At 39.4% G+C, this 26,420-nt stretch overlaps 2 protein-coding genes across 2 annotated transcripts; one reads left to right on the top strand and one right to left on the bottom strand.

Annotated features, from left to right (window-relative positions):
• The first annotated feature begins 938 nt into the window (after positions 1-938).
• On the top strand, positions 939-26,301 carry LOC134744994 (WD repeat-containing and planar cell polarity effector protein fritz). Its single transcript, XM_063678955.1, has 14 exons — positions 939-1,129; positions 1,199-1,497; positions 2,289-2,413; positions 4,324-4,496; positions 7,988-8,102; positions 10,972-11,193; positions 12,034-12,152; positions 12,399-12,519; positions 14,575-14,840; positions 15,614-15,765; positions 17,164-17,503; positions 22,169-22,292; positions 22,754-23,005; positions 25,874-26,301. The coding sequence occupies exons 1-13, from the start codon at positions 1,053-1,055 to the stop codon at positions 22,937-22,939; spliced, it is 2,319 nt and encodes a 772-aa protein (XP_063535025.1). The 5' UTR covers positions 939-1,052; the 3' UTR covers positions 22,940-23,005; positions 25,874-26,301.
• On the bottom strand, positions 19,102-20,571 carry LOC134745197 (facilitated trehalose transporter Tret1-like). The gene has a single exon (XM_063679197.1). It carries the CDS (start codon positions 20,551-20,553, stop codon positions 19,156-19,158), a length of 1,398 nt encoding a protein of 465 aa, XP_063535267.1. The 5' UTR covers positions 20,554-20,571; the 3' UTR covers positions 19,102-19,155.
• Positions 26,302-26,420: the final 119 nt, after the last annotated feature.

Below are 26,420 nucleotides of genomic sequence, written 5' to 3'. Positions count from 1 at the left end.
TGTATGTTAGTGTGGGTCAAATCTCGAAAGCTAAATTTGGCCCACTTTCCGATTACCGATTGAGCTGAAGTTTTGCATACATGTGTAAATCGGATCACAATGCAATGTTATAATGACATGGAGCTGATGATGGAGACAGGAGGCCATGGGAACTCTGTGATAAAACAACGGAAACTAATTGTGTTTAGAGTTGTAAGACTTGTTAGAATTGTCTCGATGAGTGTTAGCTGCCTGTGAAAAGAAAAGTACAGTCAGCGATGAAAGCTTGTACTAAAAATAAAAAATAAAAATAAAAAATCGAGAAAATAAAGGAAAATTATTTCTAATCGGTCAAATTGACTACAACCATTAATTATTTATTTTAATTTACTATCGGCGAAATTTCGATTAGGCCAAATGGCAACATGGCGGAAGATGATGGGGCACCGCGGGAGCTTAAAAAGATGGACCAATTGTTAATAAATTGCCTCTTGTGGCCTTCGATATATTAAGAGGAAAGGGGACGGTCGCTTTCTCCATACAAACGTAGTAGAATAGAACCCTTAGTATAAGTAGTTTTTAGGGTTCCGTACCCAAAGGGTAAAAAAGTAAAAACGGGACCCTATTACCAGCTACGACTAAGACTCCGCTGTCTGTCTGTCTGTCTGTCCGTCTGTCATCAGGCTGTATCTCATGAACCGTGATAGCTAGGCAGTTTAAATTTTCACAGATGATGTATTTCTGTTGCCGCTATAACAACAAATATTAAAAACAATGATATGAATATTTACCCTTCAACTTCGACTTTCATAACTTTTGCTAATGCCAGACTATAGTTTTATTTTCTTCTTATTTACTAACAATTTAGTTTGACTAACTATACCTGTCAAAATCTTATTGGCTTAAAGAACTCGCATCCAGGCTATAATAAAATTGTTTAAAAAAACGTACTTGTCTTGGAACTGTCAAAAGGTCAAGCGAAGCGAAAAGAAACAATTTCTAAAGTAAATAATTATAACTAAAACTTCCCAAAAAATGTGTGCTGGCTCAACATACGCATATTTATCGTGACGATGTATAGTTACAATGTTAAATTTCTGACATGCGACGAATCCATCACTCTGAAAAACGGGGACTTTAAAAGTTACAAGTAGGTAAACTTGCTAACGCCGTGCGAAAGTTTTTTGTTGTTCTTTACTTAGCGGGATTTTGTTTATAGGTATGAAACGAAGAAGAAATCTGAGGAGTCGGTGTATGATAGTGGCAAGAGGAGTTTTTGTGAGCGTCGAGGCGGACATTGGACGGCAGTGAACCCTCGTCAGCTCAGGAAACTCGAGGCTAATTTTCGAGAACGCACAGCCGTTTACTGCGAATGGTTGAATGAGAACTTGATTGTAATAGTGTTTTCGTCTGGTGCCATCGCTTACCTCACGGTGAAGCCTAGTACATTGGATGTGACACAGATTTTGTTTGATAGATATGTTGTTGGGAAGATATCTGGACAGTCTGTTACTGGAGGTTTGTTTTATTTTCTAAAATTGACAGACAATAGATGCTAGTACAGTCGAGTTCACAAACATCTGTACAAGCCAATATTCCCAAAATATATTTACATGCTTGTAGACACTGACAGGTTGTGATATTTTTTTAATGTTGGCTTGTAAAGACGATTGTGTACTCAACTGCACAATTAGCACTGGCATGGCATAGACTTTGAAAGTATGGATGGCGGGTGTACCACATTTTCCATTGTTTGAAAGGACAATTTTAGACCGCAAGCCAGGCGCAAATTTCATCAGTCATCGCCTCCTGGGTGAAAACTCATGCAGTGGTTTGTTGGCAGACGAGGCTCCTTTGCGTTTGTGTTAGCGGTATGATGAACCCTGGTGAACGTCAGCAGTTTTTTTTTTATAGAATTTATTTGCTGCTATTCCTCAACCCACCAATGGAGCGGCAGCTGACGTTCACGAGGGTTCATCATACATTAACCACTATACGAGTTTTCACCCGGGAGGCGATTGGTCATGGAAATCTGTTCCTGGCCCGCGGTCTATTTGTTATTGCATTTTTACATAAGTAGTTCCATATTGACAACTGTCAATGAGGTATTTTTGTCTTAACCTCCTAAGGCCCAAGCCCTAAAATTTAAACCATATTCAATTGGAACAACTCTATTACAATAAAAATCAACTCTATTCCCTGCACAAAGGTTCAAATTTCAGTGGAAAATTTTGGGTGTTTCATTTGTATGGCTGGGCCTTAGGAGGGTATAACTGCACATATATATTTATAAAACATTCCTGTTGCAGTTGCATTCTGCAAGTCGCACTTACTGTTCACACATACAGACCGAACAGCGACACTGATTACTTTTGGTAAAAGTGTACCGAATGCTCAACCATGCCGTATCAAGGACAGAGATCCACACATACAAGTAAGTTACATACACATAATACTTTCCTATGTAATTATTTCACACACACATTATCAGAACCCTCTTTATTTATTTATGTTATAGTTTTCTGTGTACAACATTCAATTCACTAGCTCTTTTTTCTTTGTAATACAATATCTAGTAACAAAAACTAGTACCAAAGACATATGTTACTTTGAATGTGCATTATTTAAATACATATATTACTCCACTTATGTATGGTAGCGAAAGTTGGGTATGGCAGAAGAGGCATCAGAGCCAAGTGAATGCAGTGGAAATGAGAGCGTTGAGAAGTGTGTGTGGTGTGAGATTACAAGATAGAATTAGGAACAGTGTGATAAGGGAAAAGTGTGGACTGAGCGAAGATGTAGTGACAAAAATTTAGAAAGGTATGTTGAGATGGTTTGGACACGTGGAAAGAATGAGTGAAAGAAGGCTAACAAAGAGAGTGTATAAGGAAGAGATAGAAACGGGAGTTGGAAGGGGCAGACCTCGGCGGACTTTCTCTGATCAGATCGGGGAAATCCTGAAGAAAGGCCAGGTCAAGAGCACCCTAAACCGGCGAGCGTGTATGAGGAATGTTATGAAAGTGAAGGAAGCGAAAGACGTATGTCAGGATCGTAGCAAGTGGAAATCCGTGGTCTCTGCCTACCTATTGAATTAAATTGAATATTATGATGAGTATGAATGAATATGAATATTCAATTCAATTCAATTATTTAATTCGAATCATTTTGATCTATATAGTGTGTGTGTTGGGTGTATAGGTATATTGCACCCCCTACAAATTCTCTGATTTGCCATAAGGTTGATATAGTAGGCCACGACATCGCGCGGCGGCGGCAGCGGCGAGCGGCGGCCATAGGTTGGAGCGAGACACAGCGATCGGACCTTTCGTTCCCACCTATGGCCGCCGCTCGCCGCTACAGCCGCCGCACGATGTCGTGGCCGGGCCGTTACACTTATACTTTTAAAGAGGCCTTACCTCAGGAAGGGTTCTAGTGTGTAATATACTCACTCACTCTTTAGCTCTTTTCTACCCTTCGGGTGTAGGCCTCCTTCATTTTGCGCCATTCGTCACGGTTCAATGCGATTTCGATCCACTTCTTCCCCGCAGTCCTTTTGATGTCGCCGTCCCAACGCATCTGGGGACGCTCTTCCCCCCATGATCGCCACTCGAGTAGTCGTTTACTCCACGAATCGGTCTTTCGTGCTAGGGTAGGGTAGGGTAGGGGTAGGGCCCAAGCTGCCGGTGGTCAGGGCCGTAGAGAGAGGAACCGGCGGACTATCCGCGCCGTGTCCAAGATCACCGCCTTCTGCATCTGACCCTTGATCCAACCACCTAGCGAGAGTCTCTCAAAGTGTTGGTCGAGACTCTTCGCTATGAGACCGTTCGCTGAAACGACTGTCGGGACAATGATCGTCGAATCAACATCCCACATGGCGGTTATCTCGTGAGCCAAGTCTAGGTACTCACTGGACTTGTCCTTCTCGGCTTTCACGAGATTCTCATCATGGGGGATGGTGATATACTATAATATACTCACAGCACAGTAGTTAAAGTATTCCGTGAATACACTAGATTAACTACCATTTAAGTTTTTTTTTGTGATAAATAAATTAAAAAAAAAATAACTTACTTAGCGGTTTTACTCACTTACCTATATTTTTAGTCACTCGCGCGACATGTTTCGGAGAGCCAAGGTCTCCATTTTCGAGCACTAACAAAAGTTACTAAGTTAGTTAAGTTAATATGTCTCACGAGAGTTTAAATTCGATTACACTAGATTAGTTTAAGTTACCTATAATAACTAAATAATTAAATATCTAAATTTCATTACTAAGGCTTTTTGTAAATACTTTTAAAGGATTAACAGGAATATATTAAGCACAAATATATACATTTGCAGACAGTAGAACTGGGAGGGTCCCGGCGTACTGAAAGGAGGGTGTCCTGGTGCGAGGGCCCCGGGCCCGGGTCCGGCGTGCGGGTGCTCGTGTGGGGCGCCGCCGCGGTGGAGCCGGCGCCCTGGAGCCCCGCTCTCGAGGACCAGGCCAATCTGCATCTGTATCTGATACGAGGGTAGGTGGAAACACAGTTCCAAAAAAAACCCGGCCAAGTGTGAGTCGGACTCGCGCACGAGGGGTTCCGTATCATTACGCAAAAAACGGCAAAAAAATCACGTTTGTTGTATGGGAGCACCATTTAAATATTTATATTATTCTGTTTTTGGTATTTGTTGTTATAGCGGCAACAGAAATACATCATCTGTGAAAATTTCAACTGTCTAGCTATCACGGTTCATGAGATACAGCCTGCCCAGCCTGGTGACAGACAGACGGACAGGGGAGTCTTAGTATTAGGGTCCCGTTTTTACCCTTTGGGTGCGGAACCCTAAAAAACCGGCCAAGTGCGAGTCGGACTCGCGCACGAAGGGTTCCGTGTCATTGCGCAAAAACGGCAAAAAAATTACGTTTTTTGTATTTGTATGGGAGCCCCACTTAAATATTTATTTTATTCTGTTTTTAGTATTTGTTGTTCTAGCGACAACAAAAATACATCATCTGTGAAAATTTCAACCGTCTAGCTATCACGGTTCATGAGATAGAGCCTGGTGATAGACGGACAGACAGACAGCGAAGTCTTTGTAATAGGGTCCCGTTTTTACCCTTTGGGTACGGAACCCTAAAACGGTAAATTATTTGTGACGTTTTTAACCAAAAGGTACCACATTGTCGCTTGTCCATAAGGTTGATTTCTAATTGAAGCTATATGGAAATAGCGCGCCTTACTGTCAAGCGACAATAAGTACCCTTTTGGTTGAAGATGGCACATTTTATATGTATAAATACCATTTTACTATTTCATTATTTTTGGTATGGGGCATTTCACGTCAAGCGGGCAGCAAAAAAATTGTCAGGTTCTGGATTTTGTTCATAGTTGGATTAATTGGACCTATATGTGAATTAAAAAATTTGGCATCATTACTTTTTTAATATATTGCTTCGTTAACAATTTATACGCATTTGAAAAAACTACAAAATTTGAGGAACGGATTTTTTAAAAATTATTATTGCAATTCTTTCAGTGGATTTAATTATAACTAAATAGTGATTATTTGAGAATATTAGTTGATTTCTTTGAAAATTTATAAAAAAAGTTTTTTTTATCTTTTTTTCATATAACAAACCGGAAGTTAGTATTAAATATCTTTTTTTTTCCAACTTCGCATTTTTTTATATTTTTTATTTTTACACAATAATGTAGCTTATGGTGTACTAATGTCCTATAAAAAAATTTATAATGGCATCTCGATTGGTTTTGAAGATTCATGAAGTAATTCGAAAGTACTGCGCGACGCTCCGTACTGAGAGGTAGTTCTATGTGGCAGTCTTTAATGGCCAATTACGGTTTTTTTTTACTTTTGCGTAACGGAATTAAAGCAATAAACAATATTTCATCGGTTAAGATGTAGAAAAGCTAATGATGTATTATTCAATCGTGCCTTGTAGCGCTATCACTGATCAACCATATCTTGGAACTGAAAACAAAACGTTTATGTTTTAACAAAACGCTAGAGGTAACTTAATAACTATAGCTAGGTTTAGGCGGGGTATGTCACATGCTTAAGAGGTCACTTTCGAGTTAGGTCACGTTCTGAGGACGTCACTTTCTGTACGTCACATTCTGAGTTCGTCACATTCTGAGTTCGTCACTTTCTGAGAACACCACTTTCTGAGGCCCTCGCTTTCTGAGTTCGTCACTTTCTGAGTATGTCACTTTTATAGCAAAGTAATATTTAAGCGTATACCTGCGTTAACAATGGATACCAGCAATCATATTAGCTGTACGGCATAAAAACGGCCGTATGCCGTACAGCTGTTATGATTGCTGGTATCCATTGTTCATGCAGGTATACGCTTTAATCTTACTATGCTATAAAAGTGACGTACTCAGAAAGCGAGGGCTTCAGAAAGTGGCGTTCACAGAAAGTGACGTCCTCAGAAAGTGCCGTTCTCAGAAAGTAACGTACTCAGAATGTGACGAGCTCGGAATGTGACAAACTCAGAATGTGACGTACAGAAAGTGACGTCCTCAGAACGTGACCTAACTCGAAAGTGACCTCTTAAGCATGTGACATACCCCGCCTAAACCTAGCTATAGTTATTAAGTTACCTCTAGTGTTTTGTTAAAGCATAAACGTTTTGTTTTCAGTTCGAAGATATGGTTGATCAGTGATAGCGCTACAAGGCACGATTGAATAATACATCATTAGCTTTTCTACATCTTAACCGATGAAATATTGTTTATTGCTTTAATTCCGTTACGCAAAAGTAAAAAAACCCGTAATTGGCCATTAAAGACTGCCACATAGAACTACCTCTCAGTACGGAGCGTCGCGCAGTACTTTCGAATTACTTCATGAATCTTCAAAACCAATCGAGATGCCATTATAAAAATTTTTATAGGACATTAGTACACCATAAGCTACATTATTGTGTAAAAATAAAAAATATAAAAAAATGCGAAGTTGGAAAAAAAAAGATATTTAATACTAACTTCCGGTTTGTTATATGAAAAAAAGATAAAAAAAACTTTTTTTATAAATTTTCAAAGAAATCAACTAATATTCTCAAATAATCACTATTTAGTTATAATTAAATCCACTGAAAGAATTGCAATAATAATTTTTAAAAAATCCGTTCCTCAAATTTTGTAGTTTTTTCAAATGCGTATAAATTTTTAACGAAGCAATATATTAAAAAAGTAATGATGCCAAATTTTTTAATTCACATATAGGTCCAATTAATCCAACTATGAACAAAATCCAGAACCTGACAATTTTTTTGCTGCCCGCTTGACGTGAAATGCCCCGTATACGACAGCCAACGTGGTAATCATAATCGCATTCAGGCAAATAATCAAAATCTGTTTGTGAGATATTCTGTTATAAAATAACATAAATGGAATAAATGGGGATGGTGTGAATCGGCAGCATGCTGATGTGGAGAACCGGAACAAACTATCCGTCACATGGTGCTAGGAATGCCCCAACACCAAATTCGGTGGCAACTTGGAAGAGCTCAAGACCTTGACTGGGAAAGCCGTGGATTATTTTAAGGATTCTAGTTTTACATTTTAATTTTAAATGCAGTGACATGTAAAGGAGCGCTGGTGGCCTAGCGGTAAGAGCGTGCGACTTGCAATCCGGAGGTCGCGGGTTCAAACCCCGGCTCGTACCAATGAGTTTTTCGGAACTTATGTACGAAATATCATTTGATATTTACCAGTCGCTTTTCGGTGAAGGAAAACATCGTGAGGAAACCGGACTAATCCCGACAAGGCCTAGTTTCCCCTCTGGGTTGGACGGTCAGATGGCAGTCGCTTTCGTAAAAACTAGTGCCTACGCCAATTCTTGGGATTAGTTGCCAAGCGGACCCCAGGCTCCCATGGAGCCGTGGCAAAATGCCGGGACAACGCGAGGAAGAAGATGAAGATGTGACATGTAAAGATATGCCATACGATAAATAAATAAATAACATAACAAATACATTTATTTTTTCTGATTCCAGGCAGCAAATGAGCTTACTGGCGTACCATCAATTCGAGAATGAAACATTGTGTGCTGAGATCACTTCAGCAAATGACAATATCATTCACATCATTGAACAGACTGCGTGCCATAAGGTAGATTTAGATTTATTTATTTCAGGGTAAAAATTACACTATAAATTTGCATCAATGTCAAAATTATGCTTATCTTCTTATGATCGTCAAACATTACATACTAAAAAATATAAAATAAATTAAAATAATTTATATCATTTATTTTTCATATCATTCTTATTTAATATTTTACTCAAATAAAGGAAGCAATTTCAATTATAAGAGTTTTGGAACATATAAAAATGATTTTATTTTATTTTGAACTGATTACGTTTTCCAAAAACTGATGGAAACATGTCTACTTGTCTAGCGTACGACTTAATAATACGCATTCAAAAATAACTACAAAAAGCGTTATAATTTTCGTAGTACAGGTATCATTCTTATTTAATATTTTACTCAACTACAGTAAGCAAGTTTAACTGTAGGAGTTCTGGAACATATAAAAATAATTTTATTTTATTTTGAATGGATTACGATCCAAAAACTGATGGAAACATGTCTACTTGTCTGGCGTACGACTTAATAATACGCATTCAAAAATAACTACAAAAAGCGTTATAATTTTCGTAGTACAGGTATCATTCTTATTTAATATTTTACTCAACTACAGTAAGCAAGTTTAACTGTAGGAGTTCTGGAACATATAAAAATAATTTTATTTTATTTTGAATGGATTACGATCCAAAAACTGATGGAAACATGTCTACTTGTCTAGCGTACGACTTAATAATACGCATTCAAAAAACAACTACAAAAAGCGTTATAATTTTCGTAGTACAGGTATCATTCTTATCTAATATTTTACTCAACTACAGTAAGCAAGTTTAACTGTAGGAGTTCTGGAACATATAAAAATGATTTTATTTTATTTTGAATGGATTACGATCCAAAAACTGATGGAAACATGTCTACTTGTCTAGCGTACGACTTAATAATACGCATTCAAAAAACAACTACAAAAAGCGTTATAATTTTCGTAGTACAGGTATCATTCTTATTTAATATTTTACTCAACTACAGTAAGCAAGTTTAACTGTAGGAGTTCTGGAACATATAAAAATGATTTTATTTTATTTTGAATGGATTACGATCCAAAAACTGATGGAAACATGTCTACTTGTCTAGCGTACGACTTAATAATACGCATTCAAAAAACAACTACAAAAAGCGTTATAATTTTCGTAGTACAGGTATCATTCTTATCTAATATTTTACTCAACTACAGTAAGCAAGTTTAACTGTAGGAGTTCTGGAACATATAAAAATGATTTTATTTTGTTTTGGATGGATTATGTTTTCCAAAAACGGATAGAAACATGAACATGTCTACTTGTCTGGCGTACGACTTAATAATACGCATTCAAAAAATAACTACAAAAAGCGTTATAACGAAGGACAACCGCTTGCATTGTTAAATTTGCCGCGATTTTCTACTAACGAAAATTGCTTGCCAAACTGTAGTTTAGTAGATATATGCCATTTAAAAAAATTACCCCGCTTTCTAGGTTATCCCAATGCACCTTAACCACAGAATAAGTAATAGTATTATAATACAGAACGGCCACGCACCGTCCCGCCCCGACTCGAATTACCTCGCCCCGCGACAACAGATTGACGGCCGTTTGCCGGCCGCTCAGTACTATTTTTAAGCAACTTACTCACACTTTCACGCATGACGCGTGTACAGACGTACCGTTCACACATAGAAACGCAAGTGATTTTTGATGTATAGCGTGTCCGCCCTGTGCTTTAATATAAAAATACATAGTATCAGCATATTACATGGTCATAAACATAGAAGAGTAATGTAATATGAATCTAGCAGTTTAAAAGTGGAATAAGTGCAATATTTTTATGATAAACCATAAATGATACATCAAATGCGCTGAGACATAAATTGGTTTTAATGGAAAACGTAAAATAGCCCGTGTTTAAAGATTTTCTATCACCATAAAGTAGTAATACTTATGTTCTAAGAGTGATATGTCGGAAGCAAGTTATATCAAAACAAAGTTGTGTATTTCGTATTTAGCTGCCACAGCTGCTTAAAGGTTAGCTGGATGAGATCCTTTAAGATAATAAGTTCGCCTTTGTACACATTTATTGCATTCTCTGTGTTATGGTATTTGTCACTCCAGGGAGTGACGAAAGTAGGCTTGTTCGAGCTGCTGAGGTGAAAAACAAATACCATAACACAGAGAATGCAATAAAACAAATTGTTTGTTTTTTAATTTAGTCTGTGATTTAGTGAAGGCCAGGAACTGCCACTTCATACTTCGGGGTCTATTACAAATTCGAAATACAGTTTAACCTTTAATATGTTCTCACTACTGAGGTGAAAAATTATATGTTCCACACGAGAGCAAAGTTATTTTACATCTCGTGTTTTTGAGTCGCTTCGCTCGTGATTCAATTATAGGATCTTTCGCTTTCTCGGGGTTCAAAATCAACACTCGCAAGAAAAACAACTTTCCTCTCTTGTTGTACAAATAACTATTGTGCAATAAAGTTGTTATGATGTCACTAAGTCAACTTAAGATTATCTCTATAGTCGAATGTTTGTTTTTGTTTGTTTGTCACAGTTCTAACGTCGCAATGTTACCAACTTGGCAACTTAGAAACCAAATTAAGCCATTCTTGAATCTTAAAGCCACATTCAATATATTTGTGGTATTTTCTATAAAAAGGGACCTTATTGTCGATGGCGCTTATGCCATTATAAACGATGCTCCGATATGAATACAATGCCGCGCGACGCTGTGCGGTGTAAGCGCCATCGACAGGTAAGAGACCTTATTGTCGATGGCGTATTCATAGAAAATGCCCCATTTAAGGACATTCTTTTGTTAAATTCTGAGTCGCCCATACCGTCTCTATTTTCGCACAGAGCGGTGTAACCATAGAATGGTTACGCTACACCGCCCCAACATCAGAACTGCGCGCGACCCGCCTCCGCTCCACAAACGTAGAACGTACCAGCTGCACGCTCCCCGCGCCCGCGCGCTGCGTGCGCCGCGCGTCTGCTCGCGTGCTGCTCGCCTGCATCGACGGCTCGCTGCACGTGCTGCACATGCACGCTGGTCTCACGCACGAGGCGAGGCTCGGCTCGGTGAGTATAATTTGTCAAAGGACTGTCTCATTTCAAACATAGACGGAGAGAATCATACTATCTTTGTCTTACACTAGTACTAGCACCCACAAAAGAAAGGATGAGTATAGGTTTTTTTAATACAGTTGCTCAAAAAGTGGTACTTTTTGTGGCTGCGTAGCGTGCGAGAAACTCAATTTCTCGAACTAGTGCTTTTTACTTTTTAGTTCCAAACTATAGTTTCGAAACGCAGTTTTTATGTAATTTAGCTTGAGCAGGTACTGGGGCCTCACTCGTTACTCCTCGGTGTCGTTGAGCAACCCGCGCCGGGCCCGCGGCGGCCGCGGCCGGGGCGCGCACGAGTATGAAGGTATCGCGGGCTGCGGCAGCTCAAGTATCAAGGGCTGTATAGGTACTTTTGGTTTTGGTTTGGTTTGGTGGTATGATTCTACTAATGATATATTAATTTATTATTTTTTCGCAATTGTATTAAAAAACGTCGTTTACAACACGTGTGAAATGTCTTTTCACACTAGTTGTAAAATGTACTATTTTGTTCTTTTTTACTGCCAATTTGGTTTGACCAACGATATATCTCACAATAGAAGCGCGAGCGTGCAGCTGATGCGCTCCTCAAGCGTGGAGCGCACCGCCTGCACGCTCCCCGGGCCCATATAGTTGGAGCGCGCGAAGCGCGTTACGCTTAATATTCTGTATATTACTACTTTTTATTAGCTTAATTTATTGTCCAACTGTACATTATGTCATACAATACATGTAAAATTTTATTTAATCGGTAATAAAGCCATTCCATTCAATCGCGACTGAAATAAAGTCCTATGTCTTTTTTTATTGATCCAGGTGGCAACGGACGTCCGTTGGGCGGGATCGCTCATACTAGCGGCGTCCGACGGCCTGCAGTGCTTCGACGGCGCGCTAACCGCCCTGCCGCACCCCCCGCACCTCTCCAATATACTGCGGTAATAATTGTGTCTAGTGTCTACAGTTCATGAACTATTAAATATCGTAATTGAACCAAAATAGCCATTTGAAATCAGAAATGCTAGTCAAGTTTATTCCTAGTTCTTTTTGGGACGGAAGCTCAGAATTAAGAAATCTGGCAGTGCTATTTTTGAAGTTTGAATTAATTTAACTTAAATTTACATGGAACGCTAATGTAATGTATTATTAATTGATTTTCAAGTTTTAATATATTATATTTTCAGAGAGCCGCGTCGAATGCATCTCCTGGCCACGCGGAGCGAACGCGGCGGTCCTCTTGTTTTGGCGTCGTTCAGCGGTGGACCTTTAGCGTTAATTCGGGTCTCGCATCCTGAACTTATGACGGTATTTATGTGCTTACTGTTAGAGCCGCGTTGAATCTCCTAGCAACGCGGAGCGAACGCAGAAAGCTTCTATTATTGGCGTCGTTGAGAGGATCTTTAGCTTTAATACGGGTCTCGCATCCTGAACTTATGACGGTATTTATGTGCTTACTGTTAGAGCCGCGTTGAATCTCCTAGCAACGCGGAGCGAACCCAGAAAGCTTCTATTATTGGCGTCTTTGAGAGGATCTTTAGCGTTAATTCGGGTCTCGCATCCTGAACTTATGACGGTATTTATGTGCTTACTGTTAGAGCCGCGTTGAATCTCCTAGCAACGCGGAGCGAACCCAGAAAGCTTCTATTATTGGCGTCGTTGAGAGGATCTTTAGCGTTAATTCGGGTCTCGCATCCTGAACTTATGACGGTATTTATGTGCTTACTGTTAGAGCCGCGTTGAATCTCCTAGCAACGCGGAGCGAACCCAGAAAGCTTCTATTATTGGCGTCTTTGAGAGGATCTTTACCGTTAATTCGGGTCTCGCATCCTGAATTTATGACGGTATTTATGTGCTTACTGTTAGAGCCGCGTTGAATCTCCTAGCAACGCGGAGCCAACACAGAAAGCTTCTATTATTGGCGTCTTTGAGAGGATCTTTAGCGTTAATTCGGGTCTCGCATCCTGAACTTATGACGGTATTTATGTGCTTACTGTTAGAGCCGCGTTGAATCTACTAGCAACGCGGAGCGAACCCAGAAAGCTTCTATTATTGGCGTCTTTGAGAGGGTCTTTAGCGTTAATTCGGGTCTCGCATCCTGAATTTATGACGGTATTTATGTGCTTACTGTTAGAGCCGCGTTGAATCTCCTAGCAATGCGGAGCGAACACAGAAAGCTTCTATTATTGGCGTCTTTGAGAGGATCTTTAGCGTTAATTCGGGTCTCACATCCTGAACTTATGACGGTATTTATGTGCTTACTGTTAGAGCCGCGTCGAATCTCCTAGCTACGCGGAGCGAACCCAGAAAGCTTCTATTATTGGCGTCGTTGAGAGGGTCTTTAGCGTTAATTCGGGTCTCGCATCCTGAACTTATGACGGTATTTATATGCTTACTGTTAGAGCCGCGTTGAATCTCCTATAGCAACGCGGAGCGAACGCAGAAAGCTTCTTTTACTGGCGTCGTTCAGCGGCGGGTCTAATTCGCTTTAATTCGGGTCTCGCATCTTGAACTGATAACGATTGTAACAGTGTTCTCTTTAATAGGTAATGACCATGACAAATTCTAATATTAACCTGCTATGGCATACACATAAAAAGCGATTGGATTAAGTTAATTACTTAAATTAGTATGATTTTTATATAATTATATTGTTTGTTGTAACTTACAACGAACTTTTGACATTTCTAAATTCTGCTAAACAAAAGTCTTCGGTTTGATTGTAAAAACTTTCCAAGCATCATCACATCGATTCTAGGCAAATTAGAACTGTTTACCTTAGTAAATCCTTGTTCCATGACTTAAGTTATTAATTAATATTTAGCTTAAACCGAATTGAATCCGTGAATCGTAAATAAAATAGCAGGAGAACCAGTACTTTCAGTATTTTGGATATTTGTTAACATGAATGTGACGTCATTCGCTCCCATTGGTGTTCACCGAATCATGGCGGACTTGCGTATTTTGTAATTTTATTTTAACAAAACATTTACCAATCTCACCAATCTCGCCAAAAAAAATCGTTTTTCGTATTCTACGACTAAAGTTTCATTAAATAAATATAATATTTTAGTGACTTTTAATTACTGTCATCATGCCTATTCGGTTTGAACCATAGACATAGTATAATACAAGTAGTTATAGACGCGCCACCGAGCGACCGGGGGGAAGAGAAAGAATATTCATATAAAATTTGGGCAGAATATAATTTTTTCTCTTTCACTCTTATAAATTTCAGTATTTCGCCATCTACCTACGATGCCACCCTCCTCCTCTTTCCTCCTATAGGAATCGCAATAAGACTATCTTTCTCTATCAAAGAGTGTCAGGCCCCTCGGTTTGAGCAAGTATATAATCGTGCAGGCGTGGATCCGTCTCGGGCGGGCCGCCAACGCCGTGTCCCTGCTGCGCGCGCTGGAGTGGGAGCGGGACGGCGCGAGGACGCTGCGCGGCGCGGCGGCGCTGGCGGGCGGCGCGCTGCGCGGCGGCCTGCGCGCCGACGCGGAGGCGCGCGCGCAGGCCGCGCTGGGCGCCTACCTGGCGCCCCAGGCGCCGCACGGCCCTAACGCGCTCAAATACGCGCCCGCGGTGCACGATCTCGCTAGGAAGTTCTTTCATCATCTGTTAAGGTTAGTGGCAATATCAATGCAATTTAGTCACTCGCGCGACATGTAAAAAAAAAACAAAAAATTTTTTTGCCGCAGCTTAAAGTTATTTATGTCTTACGATAATTTAAATTCGAAGATTAGTGTCATTTTTATTTCCATACCCAAAGGATAAAAACGGAACCCTTATAGGATCACTCGTGCGTCTGTCTGTCTGTCTGTCCGTCTGTCACAGCCTATTTTCTCCGAAACCACTGGACCAATTAAGTTGAAATTTGTTATTCATATGTAAGTTTGTGACCCAAAGACGGACATGTAACGTAAACAAATGAATTTTAAACATGGGGGCCACTTTTGGGAAGTAAATGAGAAAATTTAAAAAAAAATTTTTTAAACTATATCGTGTTATATATCAAATGAAGTAACTCATTGTGAGAATTTAAATTTTTTTATAATTTCAAGATAAATAATTTAGAAGTTATTCAAGAAAATAGGCAAAAAATGACCATTCCCCCCCCCCCCCCCTCCTTTATCTCCGAAACTACTGGGTCAAAAATTTTGAAAAAAATACACAAAATAGATCTTTACCTATAGATTACAGGAAAACCTATTAGAAATGTGCAGTCAAGCGTGAGTCGGACTTAATTAATTATTTTTGATCCGACCCCTACGGGTTTTTTAAAGACATTTCACATAAAAAATACGTTGTTAAAATTGTGTAACGTACGGAACCCTTGGAACGCGAGTCCGACTCGCACTTGGCCGGTTTTTTTTAGTATAAAAAAAAACGTTCCCAGGCGAGGCCGCGTCGAGAAAGCCCTAAGTCTGTGCGTGGACCTGGCGGCGTGGGACCTGTGCGTGGACGCGCGCTGGGCCGCCGCGCGCGCCGGACTGCCCGCGCTGGCCGCCGAGGCGGCCGCACTCGCTACCACCATCGACAACTCTCCAGGTCTGTACCCCCTCTCACCATTACCAAAGAGGATGTAATAGGACAGAGCGGTACTGTCATAGTCTATTTTGTAGTCACTGTAAATTCACACGCACACACACACGATTCACACACACACACACACAATAATCGTGTCGTTTCGTTTAATCGTAAACTAAAAATAAAAATATCAAAAAAAAGTATTTATATTTTATATGGATAAATGATTTTTTTTATTTTTTTATTTTTCGGAGAACCAACAGCTATCAATTATACAATAGTTATATAAGTAAATAACAAAAAGCCAATTATAGGTTCCCACCAATAGCAACATGTTAACACATAATTGGTGGTTAGCACTAAAATTTTACAACGTATTCAACTAATACTAATTTCTAAATGTGAATACCTACTTATTAAATACCCACAATTCAATACTCTTAATATACTGAGCTAAGAAAAACAAAACTTATTAATAAAATACATCGATCTTATTTGCATTAATTATTTTTATATTATTTTGACCCATGTTCTTTCACTGATATGTGTTAAAATTGTTAAATAACAAACGATACCGTCAAAGCCATCTATTCGAGAGTAGGCTAAAGGTAGTGGCGCCATCTGATCGAGAATCTAATTTTCTTGATTTTTGAGGCACATTTTTTCCTTAGACTGTATCCATCTATAACGGAGTTATATCTATCTTTGCCATTACCCATTGCCCCTCTAATTTTCTTTATTCTCACAAAATATTACAAAATAGATTTAACACTAACTTATCCTACATTCTAGGTAAGGTACCCATTTTTGGGCCAAGGCCTCCTCTAAGCCCTTCCAATGATGTCGTTAGCTTGTCGAGTCCATGTTTTTCCAGCTCCCAGACAATTACAGTTTCAAAAGTACCTAAAAAGTATTGGGTCGAATTTTTTTAACCCCCAAATGTAGGGAAAAAGTTACCAATTGGCATAAAAAAAGCTGCCTGTTATTGTAAATTTAGTACAAAAGTGGACAAGTTAGTTATCTTCTTTCTTTTCGTTTAAAAACATGCTAAATTGGGAATTTATGCTATAAGTATTGGAACAATTTCTCTGAAAATCGACAAAATTTCAACTAAATTTTGATACTTAAACAATCTACAACATTTGCTGAAACTGTTCTCATTTTGTATAATTTACCACCATATTTTTTTGATGAATTTTTAAAAACCGCCCCTTCTCGTCATATATTACCGGTGACGCACGCTCGCGACCTCATTATTAAAAGGCAAGATGAGAAGACGTGCTAATAGAAACCAATACTTGTTATTTAGATATAACAAAAGGTGTAAAATTTCAACGACTAAATCTATAAATTCGTTACGGGGCTCTTAAATTTGATACAGATGCGATAACTTTTATAAATATCATTTTTTTTTTTCAGAATCCGTCTGCTCCGACTCATGCTCGCAATGCTCCTCCGAATCGTCTTCCTCCACCCATCTCCCCCTCCCACGCCCACCCCTACCCTCCCTCCTCCCCGTGCCCACCACCCCTACCCATCCCCCTACCACCAGCATCAGACCCAACCTACATCAGTATTTAGAAAAGAACAATACTATATGGAACACAGATGTCAAAGATGACTGGCCCAATGATTATAGAAGAGAGTCGAGTGCTAATGATTATAGGAGTAGTATAGAAGTGATACCGCGGCCGGAGGCGCATTTTAGACATTTGTACCAAACTGAGCTGAGAGAAGAATCTCCTAATACTATGTACAGGTAAGATTACTCTGTATTTATTATAAAAGAGTCAATCCATCCTAATATTATAAATGCGAAAGTCTGTCTGTCTGTGTGTTCCCTCTTCATGCTTAAACCGCTGAATCGATTTAGATGAAATTTGGCATAGATAGGTTGAGTCCCTGAGAAGGAAGAAGTTTTTATCCCGAAAATCATCCCTGAGGAAATAAAAAGCGGGGTGGAATTGAGATAATTAATGAAGTGCCTGCTAATTTGTGTGCATAATATGCTCAAATTGAAAGATTGCTATGAGAATTTTTCCAGGCGCTATACTTACTTTAGCTGCTGTTACTAAGTCCACGCAGACGTAGTTGCGGGCAAAAGCTAGTTACTAATAATTCATCATCATCATCAGCCTGCTCTCGTCCACTTCTGAACAGAGGCCTCTCCTATTGCACGCTATAGGGTAGTTAATTTTTTTTATGGTATCAGTCGAATAGGTTTGTTTTGAGGATCAAATGTCTGTATCGACGAACTCTTCTAACCCAACGGTTATCGATTCTAAGCCTAATATGACCGGCCCACTGCCACTTCAGCTTGCTAATCCGGTGGGCTATGTCAACGACTTAGCCCACCGGATTAGCTTACTAATAAATCTAATAATTACTGGTTTAGGAGTAGTATAGAAGGTATACCGCGCATATACATTTTATCAAACTGTGCTGAATCCTACCCAGGTAGCATTTACACGTAATTATGACGTCATTATTACGTCAGCGTCGTGATTATGACGTCATTATTACGTCATTATGGCGTCGCGGACGTCACTTTGCTTCCTGGGTATGTACAGCTATCCAGGTAGCAAAATGACGTCATTTTGCTACCTTAAGGCATATTAAGGTATTCTATGTACAGGTACCTATATGTGTGTTTTTGTTATATTCAATTAAATTTATTTGTATCAGACATAAGTAATTAGTCCATAGAAATGTTAGTAACAAATAAAACTTATTTTCTACGTTAGCAACTTACAGACTACTTAAAATATGTTATAAACAGTACCTCTTGACTCCATATGAACGGAATTCCAGTGCCGCCAGACTGCACTAGTAGGGCACTGTGACACCAGATTCAGGAGACTGTTGGTACTCTACTATACTAAGTGTTAATTCCAAAGAGCATAGTCACGATAAATCAATAACTAATAAAATATCGCAAAATTAGTTGTAAGACGCTACGAATAATATGTGATATGTACGATTGTATGGGATGCTCAATTCAAGTAAGTTAAGAAAAATCGGAAACTATAAAATATCGCAAAATTCCGAATACTATACTATACCTACAAGTATGGTAAGACCACTATCCAAATAAAATAAAATCAGTAAATAAATATGTTTTATTGTCACAATTTATACTTCTGTTGTTTGCACGATTAGAATTATCCACAAGAAATAAATAATCAGAACAAATATAGGTACTTACCCTAAATCATAGCGGAGCAAGAAATCGGAAATATAGAGAAAATACACGTGGAAAGTGTAAAATTAATTTTAATACAAAATCAGATTGTGTAATCTAACTTGTCATTAAGAACTTGTATAATTTGACATGCTTCGTTGTACATGATATATAACATGTTGCGGGCGCGTCATTCGGCCCTGCACACACTCTAATTTTAATTGCGCCGCCTATTCTATCCTCGGCGTCAGCTCAAATGTTTGGGGATTAGTTACAGAACTATTCCCCAACGCGTGCTGTATCTCCGCAAAACTCTTCCCTTTCATCTCCGGTAATCTAAGCGCCACAAACATCGCCAGCACGGCACAGAACACAGCAGATGCCCAGAAAACCGGCGCCGGCCCCCAACTGTCTACCAGAGGCGAGAAATATCTCAGCGTCAAGAATGAGGGAACAACTCCTATAAGAAGGGTGGTCGCCATCCCGATACCACGGGAACAGTCATCGAAAAGTTCCGCTATAACAACCCAGAGTAAAGATCCGAGGCCGCCACTGTAGCAAATCACTATTAAAAGCAGAGATATGAGCGGAAGATAGTTCAAAAACCCGGACACTTCAGCCCCCATTTCAGTCAGCTTAAAGAATACTCCAAGACCGACCATTCCTACAAGCATTCCAAGCAGCGTACATATCAAAATAGGTTTTCTTCCAAACCTATCTGTAGTCATCAGAGTCGAAAAACTTGCTAAAAGGTTTATGGCACCGATGATGCCAGACGCCACTCCAGACCTTATGTTTGTTTGCGTTGTGTCCAAAATCGTCTGAAGATACGTCATGACGCAATTGAATCCAATCAAGTAGAGGATTATAATAATGAATCCAGACTTTCCAAGACTTTTCTGAAACATCTTATTACGGAAAATTGTCAGCATACTTGATTTTTCGTAATTCCTATTTGTGGAGTATTCCTTTAGTTCCTCATTAGCGTTGAATTCAGAACCTCTTAAGAAGATTAGAACTTTTTTGGATTCCTCTTCTCTACCTTTGTAATATAAGAAGTTCGGGCTGTCAGGTAAAAATATAGTAGGTATGCTGGTCACGAGGGTGATCAAAGTAAACATGAGATTCAGATGGAAATATGAGATGAAGGGTCCAACGCTGAGCATGATCACAGAGCCGATGGAGGTAAATATCTGCAGCATCACTCCGAGAGCTCCCCGGATTTCTTTACTGGCGATTTCAGAGGCGTAAACCGGTATTACACTCAATATGATGCCTTCTGAGAGCCCAATGATGGCTCTGCCCAATATGAGCACCCACACGTCCCTCGCGAACAGGAACAGGAGAGCTGCAGCCATCCTGACGACGCTCGACAGTATCACGCAATGCTTCCGGCCTATAAAGTCCACCAAAACAGATGACACCACGTACCCCAAAGATCCAGTTAGGAAAGAAGTGGAAACAATCCAAGATCCTTCATTTTGCTCTAAAGGTTTACCGATGGTTTCTGTGTCGTTAGCTAGCTTCACCAACACGGGGGATGGCCAGCTTGTGCCCAGACCGAAGCTCACGCAGTTCAGGTTTATTGCGAACACCACCGCATACTGACGAAAGTACATATTTCTCATTTTGATTCACACAAAAACTACGAATGATTGAAAATAACATTTATCTGCAACAGCTGGAGGGCCAAATCTTTCGTAATATTTTTGCGATTGTCACTATCGTCCATTTCTATAATTATTTATTTTATTTTATTTTATTTGAAAAAAACCTAAAACCTAAACCTTTTATTTGAATAATAACCTAAAGGGTTAATAACACAGTTAAAAGATGTGCATAAGCACCTAGTACCAGCTTATCTTAATTCTATTTGGATTCATTGTTTTGTTAGACATTATCACAATTGCATTTATAGCTAATGTTATCATTAGCTGTATTTATTTCCAGATTATAACAGAGATAATACCGGCGACCGTGAGTCTTAACCGAGGCACCTTCTTTAGAAGACTTACTAGTAGTAAGGCTCTATGAAAACGAGGGTTCCGTTTTTTAACAGAGTTCAAAATTCCAAAAGTTTTTTTTTATGTTGGTTACCTCAGAGTCCGTGATTTTTAACCGATTTGGAAATAGTTATTTACGATACAAGTGCGGAAAAGAGGAAATTCGAAACGAGTGGCGATAAATTAAAACACGACCGCAGGGAGTGTTTTAAATCGACACGAGTTGCGATTTACCTTTTCGCACGTGTATCGTACAACGTTTTACAGTACATATGGCCCTTTAAACTTTCGATATATGCACGAAAAGTGCTCATTCCCGCACTAGTGCGAAAAAGTAGCACCATTGTACTGTAAATTATTTTTTCGATTGAAAATTAAAATTTATTGGTCACATTTTTGTCATACAAACATCGATTTTTGTATTTTCATTAACAAATCAAGTATTTCCATTCGGAAAAATGTCATTTTTTGAATTAACATTTGATGAAGTAACTGCAGATGAAGACCGGAACGAAACACCTCAATGATATGTCTTCTTCGTTAAGTTTGTTCAGCAAATAAGGTTTTAATCTACATTTTTGTCGAGGTTGAGTTCTGATGATGAATTCCGTGAGGAGTTGACGGAACTCCTCAAATTTTATAAGCATATAGGTACATATAGCGACTTATTTTCATCTCAAAACCAAGGAATTACATTAAAAAAAAAAAAAAAAAAAGATTCGTTTATTTCAGACTTCATAATGGTCCATGCATGTTAGTACTTAATACTATGTTAAGCAACTAAACTTAAACTTAAATTATTTATATATTTAAACAGTGATATTTGGTGAAATGTAACTGCTGATGAACACCGGAACGGAACTCCTCCATCTACAGCGCAAACGATTGGCATCTTGGCTAAGCACTCGATAATTATATGGATTATTTGTCGATTCATGTTTTTTGATTTTTCAAAATGGCGGATTTGGACTCGCTTGGTCTACAGCTCACAGAACCACTGTTATTTATTTAACCTGGCCGGGCGTGGCTCACTCCGCGATTTCGTCGCGTCGCTACAAGTACATGCGGCCTACACCAATTTTGGTGTCTAGCCATAGTTGCCGCGCACCGCTACGGAACGGACGCCTGCTCGCGCTTGCGCCACCTAGCGGCCATATCTGTCGTAATAGACGCGTTTTGTTTGAGTGAATCTCTTATACCTATACTATTATTTATTCTGTGACCTGGCGCCCTATTGCAGGTACAACGGGTACAGGCCGGGATCATCGGAGCGGACGATAAAAGTGGACGGGTACGAGCGACAGAAACCAGAGAAAAATAAGGTCAAGTTCTCGGACACCGTCACTATCGCTGTTGTGGCTTCAGTAAGTAAACTGTGGTATATAATCCTACTAACAATGGCATTCTGTTAAACAAAAGCCATTATTTCTTTTGTGTGAGCGCGTGGCCTTTGTGCCTGAGCACGTGGTCTTAGGCACAAAGGCCACGTGCTCACACAAAAGAAATAATGGCTTTTGTTTAACAGAATGCCATTGTTAGTACATGTAAGTGAACGAGCTCAGTAGATAGCGTTAACTATACAACGGTTGTGTACTTGAGTGGGAGCTATTTAGTTTTATTTCTTGTAATTAAACAATCTCATTAGTAACTTTATATAATTTTTGTTTATCCTATGTATCACAACAATGTTTAAATGTAAAATGTATCCACGAATGCAGTGTCGATACAAACCCGATAGGGGTTCACGGCACTTTTCAGTTTGATTTAATGTGAGATTTTAATATAGAATAAATAAATAATAATAAAAAATGTTTTTTTTTTTCAGGAAGGCAACGTCGGTTCGGTGGCACGGGAGCTGGCCGACAGCCTGCCGCTGTGCGCGCCGCACAACTACCTCGCGGCGTTCGCGCCGCACGCGCCCGTGCCGCACGCGCCGCACGCGCCGCACGCGCCACACGCGCCACACGCGCCGCACGCACCGCTCGGTACCAACGACTACGTCGAAGTGTAGCACGCCGCACGACGCACAACGCTTGACGCACCAGCATTGCATGAACACCACGGAATAGATAAAACTGTACGAACATATACATAGTATATACACAGAATAACTAATAGTACTACCGTACAGAAAATTCACTCCTTTACAAAAGTCAGGTTTAGGTATAAAATTATACCTATACTCGCCGCCTGCAAGCAAAATTGAAACTTATAACCGCGCACGAACCGTGAATCTTCTTTGCGCGCCGCAGTTTTATGACCGAGCTGTGAGTGTCGGCACGGGGTTGTCACTTGACAAGTTTTTGTACCTATACCTACTGATTTATTATTTTTAAGATAAATATGTAGGAATTACAAACGTTGATTCTGTAAACATGGTTTTTTTATCCGGAGATAGTATGTCTGATTGTCACGGAAGTAGTTATGCCACAGAAGTACTTATTCCTTTGAAAATATGTCGGTCAATATAGTCCGTAATTTAATTTTTTTTTATTTCTGCTTCCTTGTTCTTCCGTTTATTCAGACATCCGTAAACAGAACAATATCTATAGATTTAGGTTTCGAAGGCATTATGTATTTTCAATTTTGCGCGAGTCGAGCGGCAGCCCATTGCCATACTCCTGCCCGGGAGGCGCGCCGGTCAAATGTACCTAAACCGCGAAGTGAGACCTCCCTGGTATATACAAGTAGTTATAGACATGAAACCGAGCGACCAGGGGTAAGACAAAGACACAAACAGACAGTTTCATGTATGGCAGCATAATCCTTTTTCTCTTTCACTCTTATAAATTGACCATGAAAAAATGCCCGGTCGGTGATAAAGACAAAGCATGGCACTATTTTCAATTTCCTCTTATATGAATCGCAATAAGACTACCTTTCTCTATCGAAGAGTGTCAGGCCCTTGTGTACGAAGTACAGAGGGGCTACCGCGAAAACCGAAATTCGCAAATTGCGAGGATCTTTCTCTTTTACTCCAATGAAGGTGTAATTTGAGTGACAGAGAAAAATGTCCGCAATTTACGAACTACGATTTTCGATTATAGCCCAGAGTTCTCGCTGTCTAACGAAACCGATGTATGACAGCGAAAGGTGACGAACCACGCTGTCCTTGTCTATCACATGACGCTGATACGCGTTCAATTTCTCACTACGGTTTCACTCACTATTATTTTTAGTCGTTTTTGGCGACATGTTTTTGGTGTGAAAAATAATTGTGAGTGAAACCGTAGTGATCTAAATATTTTGAAATATGTCTCACGATAGTTTAATTTCGACAATTTCTCACTCAGTAGACTGCCTTAAATGACAGCTCTGAAGCAGTCGTATTATTAATTGTAACGTACGACTCACCGACATTAATCAACGTACAACGTACCGGCACACTTACTTGAGGCTTCGGCACCGTAACAGACTAAAATTTGGCGGCCGTAAAATTAAAAAAATTAAAAAACATTGGGTCACCGTTTTTGAGTCGTTGATTAATTTGCAGAAGCCTGGCAACACGCACAGCGCGATGAAAATTGTGCTGTTGACTAAAAGGCCAAACATGGCAACACTAAATGTGACGCACGCATGACGCACACGCACAGGCATGACGCACGGTACTCGCACCGCACGACTGCATTTCTCACCAAAACAATTCATCCCACAAATTCAGCATGATATTCCGGCTTTTAAGTTCAAAGTACAGTTCCAACCCGAAGAAAGCGTGAAACTTGGCATGCATGTAGCTTATGTACTTGTGAAATTGGTGTTTAATTTTTCGCGTTTTAACCGTGGATCCACTGCTTTGATCCACGGTGGGTCCGCGGTTTTTTTACCCGTTGTCCCACCGTTTTAAACAGTGGTCTACGGGTAATTTATTTTTACCATCCATGGTCCCTCCACACTGGTTTTTTTTTCTTCAAAAAACATTTCCGTCAAAACTTGACTTGACGGAGTCCCGCGGGGCTCCTATTTCTGGGCGATTTGCCCTTCGGGCATCTGAAGCTACCTAACGAACCTAACCTACCTACGCTTTTTTCCCCAAAGTGGAATGTTTTCACGGACTTCACTCTAAATCTAGGTAGGTTTTTGGAAAAGGAACACTGCGGTGGGACCATGGTAAAAATAAATTACCCCTAGACCCACAGGCGAACACTGTGACAATGGGTAAAAAAAATACCCGTGGACCCACTGTGGGTCAAAGCAGTGGGACCATGGTTAAAACGCTTAATTTTTATGTCCAATTTTGCAGTTTTTCAGAATTACCTACATTAGCTACATGTATGCCCAGTATATCATGCTTTCTTCCGGATATGTCTTTACTTTTGAAATTTGTTAGAGAAAAGAGCCCTACTGATAATCATTTTTTTTTATTATCACTACCCATAACGTTTGAGCCTCGAGGCTTTAAAATACCTGATGTTTAATCTAATCAATGCCGATGATGCAATATCGCATCATCGTTTAAACGGTTTTTAACCACGTATCGAGTGATACCGCTACTCACAAGAGCGAGAAAGTAACACCTACTCAAATAGTTGCCTTTCGCTCTTGCATGACCGTGAGTAGTGGGGTTGGCCGGTCGAATTTAGCAGATGGCGCCAGTTACTTGCCCTGTCAATCCCTAGAATTTTGTAATTTTTTTGTTTTTTTAATGGAATTTTATGCCCTGGATGCCCTTAAAGCCAGTCTCATAGAAAAAGGGGCAAACTATGATAGCGCCATCTATACAAACCTTTATCAGTTGCCAACCCCATTAGGTTTTAGTTAGTTTAAGGAAACAACTAGATTTACTAGAAACATTTGTGTGCTACTAAAGCCAAACTAGTGGTTTGGCCATTAAAACAATTTAGTTGTTTTATAAAAGTAGGTATGTATATTGTATACTCTCATGCCGCGTTTATAATTATATTATATATAATGTATCTAACCCTAACAATTATTATATTTGTTACAGAAAACGCTGCTCAAAAACCGCCTAAAATTAAAGTAGTTCATTTTGGTATGGTTTAACTTCATTCCAAATATAAGTAATAGGTATTTTAAGAAAATGTCATCTTAAATGTTGATTGATATAGTATGCAAAGCTAATCCGTCCAGTTAGTTAGTAATGAAGATGTTTTAGGAGAATTAAGTAATTATTAAATTAATTGAAATGAATTTTGGAATTATTAAATGAATGAAGAGCGTACATGCATCAAATAAAGGAAAAACTCAACGTCGTGTCGTATCAGGCTGTCAAAGAGAAGGCAGAGGACCGCGAAACATGGAAATTGCTCCACCGACAAGAGACTTACTCTTAAGTATATGATGATGAAATGAATATTATTTAAGTATTGTATTAATTTTAAAACAGCACAAAACTATTTTTTTATATAGCCAGTTTATTAGAAATATATTTTTATTGGAACTAGTACAGTTGATGAGTTGTGATATTTACAGTTGTAATAAACCTTGTTTAACGTAATTCTGTACGTTTTTTATTATACCTACCCGTGACCTAC

The sequence above is a fragment of the Cydia strobilella genome, chromosome 1, assembly GCF_947568885.1.
Source record: "Cydia strobilella chromosome 1, ilCydStro3.1, whole genome shotgun sequence".
Lineage (NCBI taxonomy): Eukaryota > Metazoa > Arthropoda > Insecta > Lepidoptera > Tortricidae > Cydia > Cydia strobilella.
This window is presented reverse-complemented; position numbering and strand designations above follow the sequence as displayed.